The 15,770-nt window shown below is 41.1% G+C and overlaps 1 protein-coding gene and 1 long non-coding RNA gene across 17 annotated transcripts in view; one reads left to right on the forward strand and one right to left on the reverse strand.

Moving 5' to 3' along the window:
• Nucleotides 1-15,770, forward strand: part of LOC106025320 (NBAS subunit of NRZ tethering complex-like) — a 107,120-nt gene that overhangs the window by 34,036 nt on the left and 57,314 nt on the right. For 14 of the 16 annotated variants that reach the window (XM_063243460.1, XM_063243467.1, XM_063243464.1 and 11 more), the window contains exons 3-6: nucleotides 4,390-4,523; nucleotides 11,041-11,118; nucleotides 11,898-11,945; nucleotides 12,769-12,812. In XM_063243460.1, coding sequence (XP_063099530.1) covers nucleotides 4,390-4,523; nucleotides 11,041-11,118; nucleotides 11,898-11,945; nucleotides 12,769-12,812 — 304 coding nt within the window. Of the gene's footprint in view, nucleotides 1-4,389; nucleotides 4,524-8,599; nucleotides 8,655-9,635; nucleotides 9,673-10,449; nucleotides 10,591-11,040; nucleotides 11,119-11,897; nucleotides 11,946-12,768; nucleotides 12,813-15,770 lie in introns of those variants that run through there. The other 2 variants (XM_063243461.1, XM_063243471.1) reach the window with 2 other exon arrangements.
• On the reverse strand, nucleotides 11,112-15,191 carry LOC134474791 (uncharacterized). Its single transcript, XR_010045637.1, has 3 exons — nucleotides 14,684-15,191; nucleotides 13,213-13,370; nucleotides 11,112-12,770 (listed from the first exon to the last, which is right to left on the reverse strand). It is a non-coding gene; the product is annotated as an uncharacterized LOC134474791 (long non-coding RNA).

Raw genomic sequence — 15,770 nt, forward strand, 5'->3', positions numbered from 1 at the left:
GCTTCTCCAGGATTGTGCCACGCACCAGTCTCGCTTCTCTGAGGGCCCTGTATTTGTCCAGATGGCACAACATTCTCAGCCATGAAGCCTGGCAGAGAGGAGTCCACAATCCAGTTTACAGAACACAGAGAGAAAGTCATCTACGAGCCAGACCCTGCGGTGGACCTCTGTGCCCTCTGCAGTAGGTCATTTGGTCTGGCCACTGAAATGAATGTTCACAGATCGAAGGCATCGGGAAGAGATGGAACTGTGCCACGGAAGGCCACCGAGTGAGGACAGGAGCATAAGAGTCAAGAAAGAGCTGGATATAATCACAGGGACAGGAATGTACCGGATGGCCTCAAACCAGTGTATGACACAGTGTGAGGAAGAGCTGAAATCAGAAAATAGTTAAAGAGAGAATGTGTTTTTAAAGATAAATGTAAACTGAGGTTGTCATTACAGCCTTATCCTGAAAGGATTATCTGCAAGTGTTCTGCATAGGAAGGAAATAATCCAAAAATAGAGTAGATAAGAGAGTGGGGAAATAGTACTTAAGAAATAATAAATATGAGAATAGTATAAGTGAGTGTTCCATTATTAATCATGAAAATAGCAGGTCAGAAAGTGAAGACGAGGGAAGCACAGTGAGCATGTGGTCAGGGTGGGTGAGGCTGGTGTGAGGCAGGGGTCTGGCATCAGAGATCAGAGGGTCTGGGGCTGTTGCTCAGGTGCTGAGGACAAATGGTGACACTGGCAGGGACTTTGATGGCTCCAGTTCACTCAACGCCTGGCCTGTTACACTTCACTCTGAAGTGCACAGCACTTGCAGTAGTCAGAATGACGACCCCCAAAATATGTGCACTGTCAATCTGGACCCTGTTACAGTGTCCTGTACTCCCAAAAAGCTGGGCACATGGGGGACATCAAGCCACTGGAGGTCTCCCTGGTGTCCAGGTGAGCCCACTCTGATCGCATGAATCCTTTGAGCCACTGACCTTGATGATCTTCAGCTCCACTCACAGATGACTGCCCAGTGTCCCAGCCCCGTTTCTTAGGCAGCTTCTCCCTGCCAGAGCCGCCAAAGGTGCCATTTGTGTTACCTCTCCGAGTTCCCTTGATTATGGGCTGATTCCAGAGTGTCTGTGCTGTTGTGTTGGTCTGATTGTCCCTGCATTAGCACAGTACTGTTTTAATTATGAAGATTTTAGAGTATGTTTCAGTGTCAGATAAGGATAGTGTTTCCTTGCAGTTATTTTTCCTAACTCTTTTTGTTTTGAAGCTATTCTCAGATGGTTGTTTTTTCTATGTGAACATTGGTATCGGCTCATCTGATTCTAAAATTGGCTTACTTATATTTTTATTATGATTATGTTGAACTTGTAATGATAAGTCACCTTATTTAAGAATAGGAGACATTATTACATTTGTTTATGTCTTTTTAAATGTCTAGTTTGTCACATCTCTTGTTAAATTTATTCCTGTTTTATTGTTTCTGTTATAGATGGAGCTCTGCCACCTCATTTCCTATCACTCTTTATTCCTGTGTGTGAAAGCTGTTGATTTTATTTGTTCATTTTGCTCCTTCAGTCCTCTTTCTTACTTGCTTGTCTTATCATCTGCCATTCATTATAGAATTGAGCATTCTACAGTGCTCCATTTCAAGACTGTTTTTCTCAACTGTGATTCTCTTGCGTTTTGCTCAGTGCCTCATATGGACAGTGGCCTGCTGCCTGTGATGCAGGAAACCTACATAGCTAAGCTCTTAGAAAGCGCCAGGTGAGCTGGCACCCTTCTTCAGTTCAGGAAGGGCAGATAATGGTTTTATAGAGACTGCTGAGATACTAGGACTGGAATGATCAAACTAAGGAACAGTGTGTGGGTAGGTTTTAGAGTTTGGCATCACATGGGTGAGAAGGACAAGTATGCTGTAAATTTGAGCATCATGATTCATGGGTAGCATATATCACATTAGAAAAATATGCTGAGTGGCATAGACCAGTACCAAAAGAATACAGAGAAAAAGCGCTTCATGCATTAAGATAGAAAAGGATTTATTCATTGACTAGAATGGACTGCTGGGAAGTAGGGCCTCATTGAGGGAAGAAGGCCTCTAGGTGCCTGTTTTTGAAGGCCTCAACTTGTCTTTGGCACTCTCTTGATCTCTGCTTCTTAATTGCCTTAGTGTAGGCCAACCTAGGGAACTTGTATATGACCAGGGGGGATGTGTTGAACGTATGCACAGGATCATAGAGATCTTGGAAGTTCCAACTGAATCAAAGTGAAATGGAGTTAACACTGAATTATTAGGTTGGCAAGTTCTTGAAGAAGACATGTTAGGTGAGCATTCTACAGTGCTCCATTTTCTCTGTATTCTTTTGGTACTGGTCTATGTGTCAGATATTTTAAATAATAGAGTGGGAATTAAGCATGTAAGAGGATATATACCAGCAATATGCAGACATTACGCCATTTTATACCAGGCACTGGGGTGTCTGCAGATCCGGGGTCCACAGGGCCCTGGGGACCAGTTTCCTCAGGTGCTTAGTGACGTGGGTGGTGTAGGGAAGTGGTCTCACATGTGGCATCAGGAGTGTGAGCAGAAGGCAGGAACACATCCTCTGCCTTCTCTTGTGCACAGAAGCACCGCTGCAGGGTTTTCACAGGGGGCTTTGAGCAGACGCAATCAAACACAAGACTCTAGAACGTCAGACTTGAAAGCAGGCCTGTCATGTCTGTCTCCAGGAGGAACAGCTATGGAGCAGGGAGAGGGAATAAAGCATTCAGCGCTCTGGCTCCTGAGTCAGATGGCTTCCCAGCTACCCGTGAATGGCAATGGTGTTCGGGGCTCGCGGGTCCTGGCGCCTCCTTGCCACATGTATGTTTCATCCCCACCTTCCCTTGGGCCTGGCTTCTCCTGCCCAGATCTCCTGCAGGAACGCCAGATCCCATGCTGCTGGATGTTGGTCCCGGCCTTGCCACTTACAGCCTCTAGCAGCTTGAGCACATCACTCAGCCTCTCAGCACCTCAGTTTCTCCTTTGTATACAATGGAAACAATGTAGGGTCATTATGAAGATTGAAAAATTAATACAGTACATGCAGAGCACTTAGAAATGGAATCCAGCACAGAATAAAAAGAGTTATCATATTAATTTTTTTTTTATCTTTTTAAGACAGAGTCACTATGTAGTGTGCTGGCCTTGGGCTCACTTTGTAACCCTACTTGGTCTCAAACTTGGCGATGATTCTCCTGCCTCAGCCTCCCAAGTGCTGGGATTACAGGAGTGCACCACTGTGCCTGGCTGGTCATATTAATTTTTAATAGACTTTATTTTTCTGGGTGGCTTATCCTTATCTCACCAGTCACTTTGCTGCTTTGGTTCCCTCTTTTTCAAATGCTAGTGCCAAATTCAGGCTGTTATTTGTTTTCTTAGTACCTTGAAGCCATATATCTAAATCCTTAACCTAGCTGCTTTATTTCCGTAGTAATTTTCAGTATTTTTTATATATATCCACTGGTGTGTTTCTCCTAAGAAAATGCCTTTGCCAGCGTCTGTCACTTTTCTGTTTTATGTGTACTGTAAGTTTCAATTAGAATACAGGAATCCGTAGATAATTATTATAGAAATTATATTAATTTCTTTCTATATTAACTTCGCTGTTGAAAAGCGCTGTATGAAAGCAGTTTCAGGCTTCCGCTTTAGTTTCTGTGGTAAGAGCGTAAGGATTCCACATGTATTAATTTAATCTTCACAGTCACCCTCTGAGGGAGGCATTGTTAGTCCCTTGAGATTGCAGCATTTGGTTGTTTTCATAGTTGAGGAAATGCTCCCCGGCTGGTTTGCAAGGGAAGCGTGGTATTTGATATAAAACGAAGCTGGAAGTAGCCACGCCTGTGCTCCAGAACACGGAGCACTGTCTGTGGTTTGTGTGACACTGTGTCCCGTTTGGCTTGTTTTGGATGGAATGTCAGCCCGTGGTAGTTAAATGAGTAATACATACTTCATACTTAAGAAGTACTAGGTTCTCACATTGTTGAATATAAGTTAAGGAATTTTGTGTATTTTTGTAATTAAAACACACAATTTGGCTTTAGGGTTAGAAATGGTGTTTTTAATGAATTGCCTTTCGAATGCATTGCGCTTTTCTGTTTTATCTTGAGTGGATCATAATGTTTTCGGCAGATGCAAAGCTTTTGGTTACAAATGATCTTTTCTAGCTGATTCTGTAATTAAAGTGTGATTCCATTTAGAATTATTAGAGACCCCAAGGTCTGTAAGCTAAAGAAAAATCAAAATTGTTTCTGTAGCTGATTAATTGCAGTGTTTAATATTCCATTGACAATAGTACTTGGATAGGGAGAGCCTGTAAATCTCTCGACATTCAGTACATGCTCTCTTTTCCCCAGCTCCAACAAAAAATTATCCCCGATCAGGACCAGCTGATGGCCACGGTGCTTGAGTGCATCTACAGCTGCGGGCCCAGCAACCAGCTCCCCCTCTGCTATGGCATCCTGGATTGCCTTCCACAGAGAGGGCCTGGGTAAGCAATGCTGGGAGCCGCCCTTCACCCGAGCCTTAGCACGTTGCTCTCCCAGATGTTCAGCACAGCGGATGGCTAGAAAGTATAAAAAAGAAAATAAAATCATGAGCTACCCTATTGTCTGCTAGTGAACTCCTATTCTTTTACCAATATATGAGAAATTCTGAAATTTTAGTGTAATTATAATTGCTTTGCTCTAATTGTGCTAAACTTGATAATTATCCATTTAAGCAAAAAATTCCACCACCACAACAAAGAATCCTGTTAAAAATGGATTAATAGTGATTTATTTGCCTTTAAGTTGCATTTTTAATTAAGTGCTTTCTGTATTTGTAAGGTAATGGTATTTGTGATTTGTGTGTTCTAGGTCTGTCCTTATAGTAATCTTTTTAAGTAGTGATGGATGAATATTTATAATTTTTAAGTAACTTTTGTTTCAGTGGAAATTTATATAACATGCTTTTGGATTAGTTGTATGCAATTCAAATTTTATTTTCTCTTTGGAAGCAAATAACATTATTCCTCTACTCTTTAAATCTAGTACATGTTATAAACTCAGCATCTGGAGAAGAATATATGATCTTTGCAACACATAAAACAGCACTGAATGAAAAATCCAACCTACTTTAACCATTTGTGATTCTAACCAAGTTGCTTAATTTTTCTGCTTATCAGTTTCTTCGTTTACAAAAAAAAAAATTAGACCAGAAATTTCTTTATTGTTTTCTGTTTCCCTTTTTCATATTGCCTTGTCTTCTTTTTTTCTTCCTTTGTTTGAGGTAGGGTCTCTCTATGCAGTTCAGGCTGACCTTGAGCTCACTTTGTAGCCCAGCCTGGTCTTGAACTCACAACAATCCTGCCGCAGCTTCCCGAGTGCTAGGATTACAGATGTGAGCCATCACGCCCGGCTCTGCCTTGTCTTCTTTCAAGAAAACTCTTTTCTTTATGAAACAAGTGATAGCAATCACCACTTTTATAATCACTGTGAAATAATTGTTCATGTAGTCTTAATAGTACTGAAATCAGGTGAAAGATTAATGGTTAAAGATTAATTTGCATGTTAAGAGAATCTTATTTCAGAAACTTATTTTTTTTTGTTTTTGATTTTAAAGGTTAAAAAAAATTTGAAGGTGAAATTGGTCAATTGAGGTTTGACTGCCATTATTCTAACCAATCAAAGTGGCATTCCTCATGGCCAGACCACCTGATGATATGTGCCCTGATGCAGAGTAGCACGAGTTGCTGGTTTTGCAGCATCCCTTCCAGGCAGTTGCACTGAAATTGTTCACCTGAATCTCACTAATCTATGGGCTGGGCTTCTAGTTACTACAGAGAATAGAAGATCACATTTTATAACACCATGAAGGAAGCAGCAAGTGCAGAATGCAGGTTCTATAAGTTACTTGATCTTCTTTGCTATAGAAATTTAGTGGCAGTTAGGAAACCAGATTGTTGGACAGGTGTAATTGCAAAACAAAGGAGTCCAAAGGGATGCAGTCCCTTTCTAATTTTTTTTAAAGGAGAAAAAGAAAACAGAAAAAGGGTACAAGTAATACAAAATTTTAAAAATAAACAGTAAGAAATCACTAGTTAATAGATTACATATTTTCATCTTAGAAATAGTTGTTAAAGTTACAAAATTAAAGCATATAAAGTGGACTTTCAAACAGTGAGAGTGCAAACAGTTTTGTTTAATGATCCAAAAAAAACTCAGTAATATGGTTATCTATCTTATACACTTAAGCAGTTATAACTTATGCAGTTATAACCTTTAGAGCACTTTCTTTTCTTTTCTTTTGTACAATGACAATTACACACTTTGGGTTTTATTACTCCCACAGTTCTTACTACTTATTTTGAAGAGAGTAAAACCAAATGCGACATATCAGAACAGAGTCTGTCAAATCAAAAGGACATAATAGACAATGTAAAAACAAAATACAAGGTGATCAACAATGGTTACCATACTGCCTCTTGCTATTTTAAGAATTGCCAGTTATAATAAAATTGAACAAAACAGTAAAGAATAAAACCAAAGCATTGGAGACATTACAGGACTTTAAAAGAAGGTAATAGTCAACCAGAATGGGCGTCATAATGAATCCTATTGTCTTCACAGTTGTTGCCTATACTTTCGAACTTGGTACTTACTATCTAGCTAAGTAGAATAGGGGAAAATCAGTCAAAACAAGATGGTGAGGGCAATACAGGATTTCAAATCAAGTTAATCGGAAATCAAAGTAGGTTACTATAATGTATCCTACTATTTTTTATTTATTTTTCCCTTAATTAAAAAGATAAAAATAAAAAAGTAAATAATTAAAAAAAGGGAAGATTGAGATAAGAGAGGGCATAACAACAGAATAGTGCAGGTCAAAACATAACCATTTAAGCAAAATAGTGTTTCACCACAAGATACCCTGACATAAAAATAGTTACCATAGTGTCTCTTTCCTTGAAATCTTTGAGTATAACTTTGTATACTGTAGCACCAAACATATCAAGACACTATAAAACCATTCAAAAGAATGACATTATTACAGGGTATTTAGAACCAATTAACAGAAAATGAATAATGGTTTCTGTATAATCTCCTTGTCTATAAAAGTTTTTGTTTATATTATCATCTTGTCAGCCCCACCCGTGCCTCCTCGGGGGTCTTCGTCCCCCCGAAATCTGGACTCCCTGACCTGCGCAGGCTGCCCCGATTGCCCCCAGAGACTGTTCCGGGACTGCAATACTCCCAGCACTTGCCCGGCCGCCGCGGACCCCCTGCTAGGGGCCGTACAAATACCTTGTGTATTTCAATAAATAAGCATTCCGTGCAGGGCGTGGTGGCGTATGCCTGTCTTCCCAGCACTGGGGAGACTGAGGCAGAAAGATCGCTGCGAGTTCAAGGCCTGCCTTGGCTACATAGTTCGGGGCCAGCTTGAGCTATATAGTGAGACCATGTGTCAAAAACAGAGGATTGAGGGGCTGGGGATTTAGCTCAGTGGCATAAGCCCCTGCCTTGCAAGCAGGCAGTCGTGAGTTCGATCCCTGGTACCGATAAAAAGGAAAAAGACAAAACAAAAACAAAACACAGAAGAGTGACAGAGAAGCATTTAGTGATTGCGTGTGCGCGTTCATGTGTCCAGCCATCCATGTGTTCATTTCTGCATGTATCCACGTGTCCATCTGGTGGTGTCTATATGTCCATCCAGCCATGAATCCATCTGACCATCTGTCTTATGTCTGTGTGTCCCAGATGCTCGACGAAGTACCGAGGATACGGAGATAACTAAGCTGCTCTGGTTCCTCCAGTGTAGAGGGGAGAACCTGCAGTAAAGTTTCCACCTAATCTTGCATAATCTTATGCTCACAGTGCTGGAGGAGCAAAGGGAAAGGAGCTTCTGACTGGTACTGGGAGCTCAGTAGGGGAGCAGTTATGGTGTTAGAAACCCAGCTGTCTCCAAGGCAGAGACTTTAGGTATAGGGTGAAGAGTATCAGTCAGATTTGTGTATATTCATCAGGCCTGAACATGGAAGTATTTAATATACCAATTTTGTAGTGGGATTTCTTTAGTAGCATTGTTTGTGTGGGTATAGGGTATAGGGTATAGGATACTCAATGGACTTGTGTCAAGTCGTGGGTTAATGAGCCCTTGTAACTGGTCCTCCTGTGAGTAAAGCGTCTTAGAGGTCTCTGCCACTTTCCTGCATAGACCTTGATGAGTGGGCTGGGGATTTAGGTCAGCTGCATAAGCGCCTGCCTTGCAAGCGCGTGGTCATGAGTTCGATCCCCGGTACCGATAAAAAAAATAATAAAAATAAAAAGAAATACTTTAATGAGCTGCAGCCAGCCTGGGCTTTGCCTGGGCTTCTCCAGCCTTTCACTTGGTGTTTTGGTGTAGAAACACAGTGTGGTCCTGTGAGCTTTGTCCTGATGTGGGCCATGCTCAGTCTTGGTACTGAGTCTTGATTCAACTCATTTCTATTTTGACCTATGAGTGGAACCTTTTACTCAATTCTCTGAGTATTTAGCAAGTGTTCCTTAGGGTTATAAAAATGATCAAATGTGTGTTTTTTAATTGTAGCCTCGCGGTAACCGTAAACATGGTGCATCATTTATCATCACAAAAGCAATCAGAGGTAAATCTATTTTTTGTTTTGTAAATGATATAGTTACCTGTTTCTTTATATTTCATTTGTAACTGTGCTGTTTTAGAACGTTTAGGGATTTTGAAATGTGTTCTTTGGAGCTTTCAAGTGGAGCATAACAAAACAAAGTAGTGTAGGTGTTGTCTCAGTTTAATTTTGTATACACGTATATAAGCAGATGCATGTATGCATGCCTGTGGATTTTCATGCACACATATGTTTAAAGCAGATTAGAGCCAGAGTACAGGAGTTTACCATTAGGGGTGTTAGAAGAGCTAACATACTCAATTTTCATTATCACAAATGCTTTGAAGATTTGAACATTTAGACGATACACACAAATAATAAAACATTACAGAAAATATAGAAAATAACTGTGAGTTTGAATTTTTTTTTCATTTTACAACCTAAAGACAATCTATTGTGCTTGAGACTCAGTGTGTAGACACACATGTATTCTAAACCAAATCATAAGAAGCACCATTACTATTATCTTGTGTTTCTTAAGATAGAAACCAGGCTTGCTAGGCAAATGCTCTGCTGCTGAGATATTTTAGGTATTGCTATTATTTTTTATGTCTTTGCAATAAAGCATAAATTGGTATTTTGGTTTAATTTTTATACAAATAATTTAGCTCTAAGAGTAATTACTGTGGTTTTTCACCCATGGCTTCATGATAGCTTTTTGGATTAAATTTGACATCTCTAACCATTGTTACATTTTTGTAGTTAGGAAATACTTCAGAGTTCTAACACATAAGCTTAGAGATGATGTAAACAAATATGTGACCTTGTAACCATTTGAGTGTATACATTAGATTATTCTGATTTTAGGAGTTGCCTTCTCAATGTTTGGTTTCATAATGACTCAGCCTGTAGTGTATTTAAATTTTTCCTCTGTATAACTAATTTGAAAATGATTCTTAAAGGACAAATGATTTATATTTGGTTTTATTTTTCTCTTTATTACAGATTATTTATTATTTTTGCACCAATACCTCTGGTACAGGTGAGACAGTGGTTTTTCAGAGACGCTGAAAATCAGACACAGATGTTATTTATAATTTATAATTACGTTCTCATGACTGAACCCCAGGTTGTGATGGGTTTCTCAAATGGAGTGTAATGATACTCATCTGAGCCCATTTCTAAGTAGAGATTTTTTTTTTTGTTTTTCTTTTTTACTGGTAGCAGGGATTGAACTCACGACCACACACTTGCAAGACAGTACTTACGCCGCTGAGCTAAATCCCCAGCCCGCTAGGTAGAGATTTTAAATGTTTTGACCTGAGCTGAGGTCTTCTCCGTGGATTGGTAGCTTCTGCCTCCTTCCTCCTGGTTAGAAATGTTACATGATGACCCTGCTGCTCTGATAAGTGGGGACCTCATCTTGGCCCCCACTTGTAGCAGGCCTGTGATGTCCCTGGCTTTTCAGAAGCATTTTTGTCTTTACGTTTCCATCAGCTCTTTGCTGCTTAGTGTTCAGTGGCCATGCAGTGGTGAGGTTTCTTTGGGTTTCATTCTTGTGTGCTTTTGAATTCTTGAGTGGTAAGTATCTTTTCAGGCAGGGTGGTGGTTTTCAGCCTTAAAATTAGACATGTGGGGATTGCTTTGTAGACCTAGGTACTGCAGATTGCTTTTTCCCAGCCTGAAAAGCCCCCAAGGATGGGTAGCTCTGTGAACGGGACCTCAGCTTGTGTCTGTGCCTACCATGGTTGTGTCTGCCTGTGCCTGTCCCTATCCCTGCATGTACTCTGGGCCTTTTCAGCCTGCTTTCGGGATCTGGTGTTACAGGTGGAGAAGAAGATTGAGGAGAATCAAGGGAGGGGAGCCTGGAGCCTTTCTCACTGTGGAGGGGGTGGTGACTAGAGGATATGTCACCTGCGCTGCTCTCGATGGTCACCTTGTCCTCTCTGAAAGCCCACAGGTCAGGCCTCATGGGTGACTCTTTATCTCCCTCTTGAGAAACCTTTCTCTTTGAATTGGTCATCCTTGAATGACTAATTCAATGAAATTGAATTCTTCTTGAATTTTATTTTGAAATAAAGTTATGCTAAGTTGCCCAAATTGGACTTGAACTTGTGATCCTCCTGCCTCAGCCTTTCAGGTAGCTAGGATTATAGATGTGAGCTGTGCCCTAGTAGTCTTTTTCCCAGAAAGACTGTATTTTCTAGAAATAGAGAATTGTCCATGGTAAAATTTCAGATATTAGTAACTTTTGATTTTCGGTATGCTAATATTCAAATTTTTTATTCTAAGGGGGAAAAAATAGGTATCCCTCCCTGTATGCACATGGCAGTATTTACAATATTTACTTACTTGTTTGTGGCGTTCTTGCTTAGATTAAAGCAAGCTAATGTGTTGTGGTTGGTTTCAGCCCTGCTCCTTTTTTACTCCCTGATGGCCTGGTTTGCTTGGTGAATAGACAGATAAGCTGGCATTTGGTCCTTGCAAGGTAAGGTGGTGTGAAATTCACATAATGTGCTTCTATTTGAATTGGCTGTTAGTTTTTATTATGGGTGTTCATTTTGGGCCCCTTAAGACTTTCCTGCTCAGCTTTTATCTGTATACATTCTTTGTTGCTTGTATTGGCTAGAGGATCAGTATTGATCAGTGATAATAGGATGATAGGATCAGTATTGTCTAGAGATGTTCAGTCAAGCTATATTGAGTCATTTTTATGCTTTTTACGTACCTAGATGCCTACATTCCAATTTATTAAATTGGAATGTAGATGTCTATATGCATCTAATTATAAGGTTTAAAGATAATTACCGACCAGGAAGAGGCAGAGAGGAATGTGACTCCATTCTGCAGAGTCCATTGTGTCGACCCCTAATAGCAGTTTCACCACTGAAAGCCAAGGGTGAGAGATGACAGTTTTCTTCGGCAACATGGTTTTATCCTATGATTGATAAACAAAACAGTTTCATATGCCATGTCTTGCCTCAGAGAAAAACTCCAGAGATGCTCTTTGTAAGAAATGTTGGTAACTAAACATGTAAATATAAAACCAGCCGTATGTCAACATAGTAATGTCAAGCAATAACATGTGGAGAAATGTTCAATCCTTTAAAAAAAAGATGGGCAATTAGAGCTAAAAAGTGTAAAAGTTATTGTAACTTTGAAAAATAATTTGCTCTGTATTGAAGGTATCAAATGAGTAGCTGTTGACTTGGGTTTTTCAGTGCAGATATTCATAATGAGTTTTCGCATTCTTCTTCCCTGGGAAAGCAACGGGAAGCTGCTGGCTGCTGTTCAGGACCAGTGTGTGGAGATCAGGTAATGGTTAATGCTGCTGCTCTCTAAGGCTTTCTTTCTTTTTTTTTTTTTGTCTTTTTCCTTTTTATCGGTAATGGGGATCGAACTCATGACTGCCTGCTTGCAAGGCAGGCGCTTATGCCGCTGAGCTGAATCCCCAGCCCCTCTAAGGCTTTCTTTGAGAGAACCTTTACCTGGTTTTAATTTTTCAAATGATTGAACTGCTAAGTCGCTTACTTTTGTGTGGTGTCAGACACTGGCTGGTGGATAGTGCTTTTTTGAGGAGCTCCTCATGCTTCTACTTCCCCAGATCTCTGCAGTCTCCACTTTTTCAGTGAATAAGGCTCTTTTGAGTTCCAGAAGTCGTTCCTGTTTGGCTAGTTACTAAGAGAGCTAAACAAATGCTCAGGAAGGTGCAGAAAAGAGCGGGACAGCTTTTGCTCTGTCGGCCAAGGCTGCAGGTCAGGCTAGGGTGGCTGAGGATGATGGTTACATTAACCACAGTAGTGGTGCTGTTGGCCCAGAGCACCCAGTGCTGTCCCGTGCTCCTTAAGATTGTGAATCTGGGGTCTTTGCTTTTTCTTTTTGGTGGTGTTGAGGATTGAACCCAGGGCCTTTGTATGGGGCTCCCCAGCCTCTTTTATTTATTTATTTTTGTGTAATTTTAAGGCAGACCTTGCCGGGTTTCCCAGGGTGAGCTCAAACTTACACTCTTTCAGCCTCAGCCTCCCAGAGGGCTGGGATCGTGGGCCTGCACCATCACCCCTGGCTGCTGCTGCGCTTGTTGGCTCATGGTAGTTAACCAGTGTGAAACCGTTGTCTTCATTTTGCGTATATTTTTCAGGTCTGCAAAAGATGATTTTACGTCTGTTATTGGGAAATGTCAAGGTAAGGGTTTCTAAAATATTTCCAAAAAGAAAATTTTATATCTCCAATGCTTTGCAGTATTTATTAAATTGGAATAAATATTAAAGAAATATATATATTAAGGATTATTATGACTATTAAAAGTTTTAAAATTTGTGACTGCCTTTTCTTAATTCCTTGAGTATTTTGCATTTTGGGTGGGTTTGAAATTTAAACTATTTTTAAAATATATAAGCCAGTTTGGGGAGAAAATATTTGTAAGTATCCATATTCTTTTACTTTGAATTCTTACTTAGTTATAAGTCAAAGTTGGTCAGATATAGTCTAATAAAAACATCTGGAGTTGACAGTTTTTTGATATATTTAGCAAAAATTTATTGAGTATAATATGAAATGTAATAAAAATACGGTGAATACTTACAATAAAAGGTACATTATAATTAATCTCCATGAAAATGCTTCCTTGTGCTTTGAAGGTACTTATTGAATTATCTTTGCCACTTCCTGCAGCAGCTGTGGAGTCGTCTTTCATGAGGGTCTTTTGCTTTGCTATTCTGGCTGCCTGGCTGCCTTGACGTCCTGAAAGAATTAAAAATGTTAAAAAAGGAGCTAGGTATGGTGGTGCATAGCTATAAGTCCAGCACTTGGGAGCTGAGTCAGGAGAACTGTTGCAAGTTTGAGACCAGCTTGGGCTATAAAATGAGCTCAAGGCTATCCTGAACAGCATAGTGAGACCCTGTCTTAGACAAAAACAAAAGAAAACAACTCCCACACCAAACTCCAAAATGTTTCCATTTCCTGGTCATTGTGACTTTGGGGAAGAGCCAGGAGTTGCACTGCACCAGATCTGGTGACTGAGGTGGCTGAGGACACAGCATTGTGTTTTTACAAAGCGGTCTTTCCTCTGGATGGCATTTGGCAGCAGCACTCATCTATTTCTGATCACACCTGGAAAGACCCTCAGGAAAGAGGATTTCTGGAGCTGGTACAGAAAGCAACCAGGATGATAGGACTAGTGTGTGTGAGCCGAAGGGAGGATACTGAAGGAGATAATAGCAGTGTATCTTTCACTGTACATTTTTGAAATTTTTATTTAGTGCTTGCTGTATTTCTTCTCTGTAGTTTTTGATCTTGCTTTTTGTGAGCATGAGCTACCCTGCTGGGTGCTTGTGCTGTGACTGTGAGCAGAAGGCGTGGTCTTCTGTGAGAATGTGGAAGACGGGGCTAGGGGGTGAGACTCAGCCCCTGGGGCTGCACATGCTGCCATGATCTCCTCCCTCAGCTCTGCTCATCCTTTGATCGCTGCCTTGGGGTTATGAGTCTGTCTGTGGTTTGATCCACAGTACACATAGGTCTTCGTGATCTGCTCACTGTCTGAGAGCCCTGTCTCTGGGTCCAGGAACCTGCATGGGGACATGTTAGCTCCAAACCACAGCAGAAATGGGAGGACACGATGAGGAGGGTTGTGTTTGGTGAACAGCTCTGTTGCCTTTGTCTCCTATGCGCGCCTGCAGTTCCTGTGTCCATAGAGCCAGAGTGGTGCTCTGGGAGTCACTGTGAGGATGACACGGTATGCTGGCATGGTATGGAGTGCTTCGCATGTGTCTTCTCATTTAACTAAAAGAAAAGAGCCTGTATGTTTTATCTAGAGCAATAATAAACATTTGACCGTGAAAGAGAACAAGGTGGAGGAACCAGGAATGGTGGAAGCCACGCGGGGTAGGGGAGCCTGCCCAGGCGCTGGTGCAGCATGCCTTGGTGGTGTGGGCCAGCTTCCTTCCCAGGTCCCTCTCAGCCATGTAGGTGTGTGGGGGAGTCAGATGGCCCTGGGAGTGTGTGCGACGCTGCTGAACTGCACAGCCCCCGTCCCAGCCCCGAAGCTGAGTACTTACCCGGTTCTTCCTTCTTCGGGGTTTTTGCTTCTCTAGCAGCTCTAGGAAGACTTTTGAAAAGCGCTGTTGATGATCATCTTGTAAAAGCTGCGCTGTTCGTTCTTTTCCAGAACTACATCGTAGGTGGCTGCAAAACCCAGGGATACAGGCTTTGTTTCTGGTGGTAACTGAAATCTTAGCTCTTGATGAAAAGGCATGCTCTTGGGGACACGGGCTGAGGATGGTGGATGCGCTGTTGATAACCGCAAGTCTCCGTGAAAATGAGGCCCCCAGAGGAGTTTATTTCCTAAATCCACTCATCCCGTCAATACGAGATGAGGTGGGGAACGGGGACAGTGGAAATGTGTTTGTGGAGTTTAGTCAGCACAGGAATATTTTCTGGGCAAAGTTGTTCTCTTGCTGTTTTTTTTTTTTTTTTTTTTTTTTTTGTCTTTTTCCTTTTTATCAGTACCAGGGATCGAACTCACGACTGCCTGCTTGCAAGGCAGGCGCTTATGCTGCTGAGCTAAATCCCCAGCCCCTTTTCTTGCTGGTTTTTATGTAGCATCTGTGTATACATCGGTGTCTTTACTCTCGTTATCATTTTGTGTGTTTACTTCCAAATTTGATTTTTCTTTTTAACAGTCTAAAGACAGGGAACTGATTTTCTTTTCATTTTCTCCTATTGAAAAAACAAAAGCAAAAACAAAAAAGCTTTGTTGCCGGGTATGGTGGCACAGGCCTGTAATTCCAGGGCTCAGGGGGCCGAGGCAGGAGAATTGCTGAGAGTTCCAGGCCACAAAAAGATCAAGGCCAGCCAACACTACTTAGTAAGACCTTGTCTCAGAAAAGCAAAAGCAAAAACAGCAGAACAACAAAATGTCAACTGAGTGTTTGCAGCATCTTGTTTGGATTTAGTATAGAGGACCTTTCTTGGACTTTTTTTGTAACAGGATTCGAACTCAGGACCTCACACTTTCTGGACAGGGGCTTATGCTGCTGAGCTAAATCCCCAGACCCTCTTCTTGGACTTTTTAAATATACTTCCGTTGTTTTGTTTTTTGAGATATGGTCTCGGTGTGTAGTTCCCGTGGACCTTGAACACTCA

The sequence above is a fragment of the Cavia porcellus genome, unplaced genomic scaffold, assembly GCF_034190915.1.
Source record: "Cavia porcellus strain 051 isolate PalLab524CR breed Dunkin Hartley unplaced genomic scaffold, mCavPor4.1 scaffold_38, whole genome shotgun sequence".
Lineage (NCBI taxonomy): Eukaryota > Metazoa > Chordata > Mammalia > Rodentia > Caviidae > Cavia > Cavia porcellus.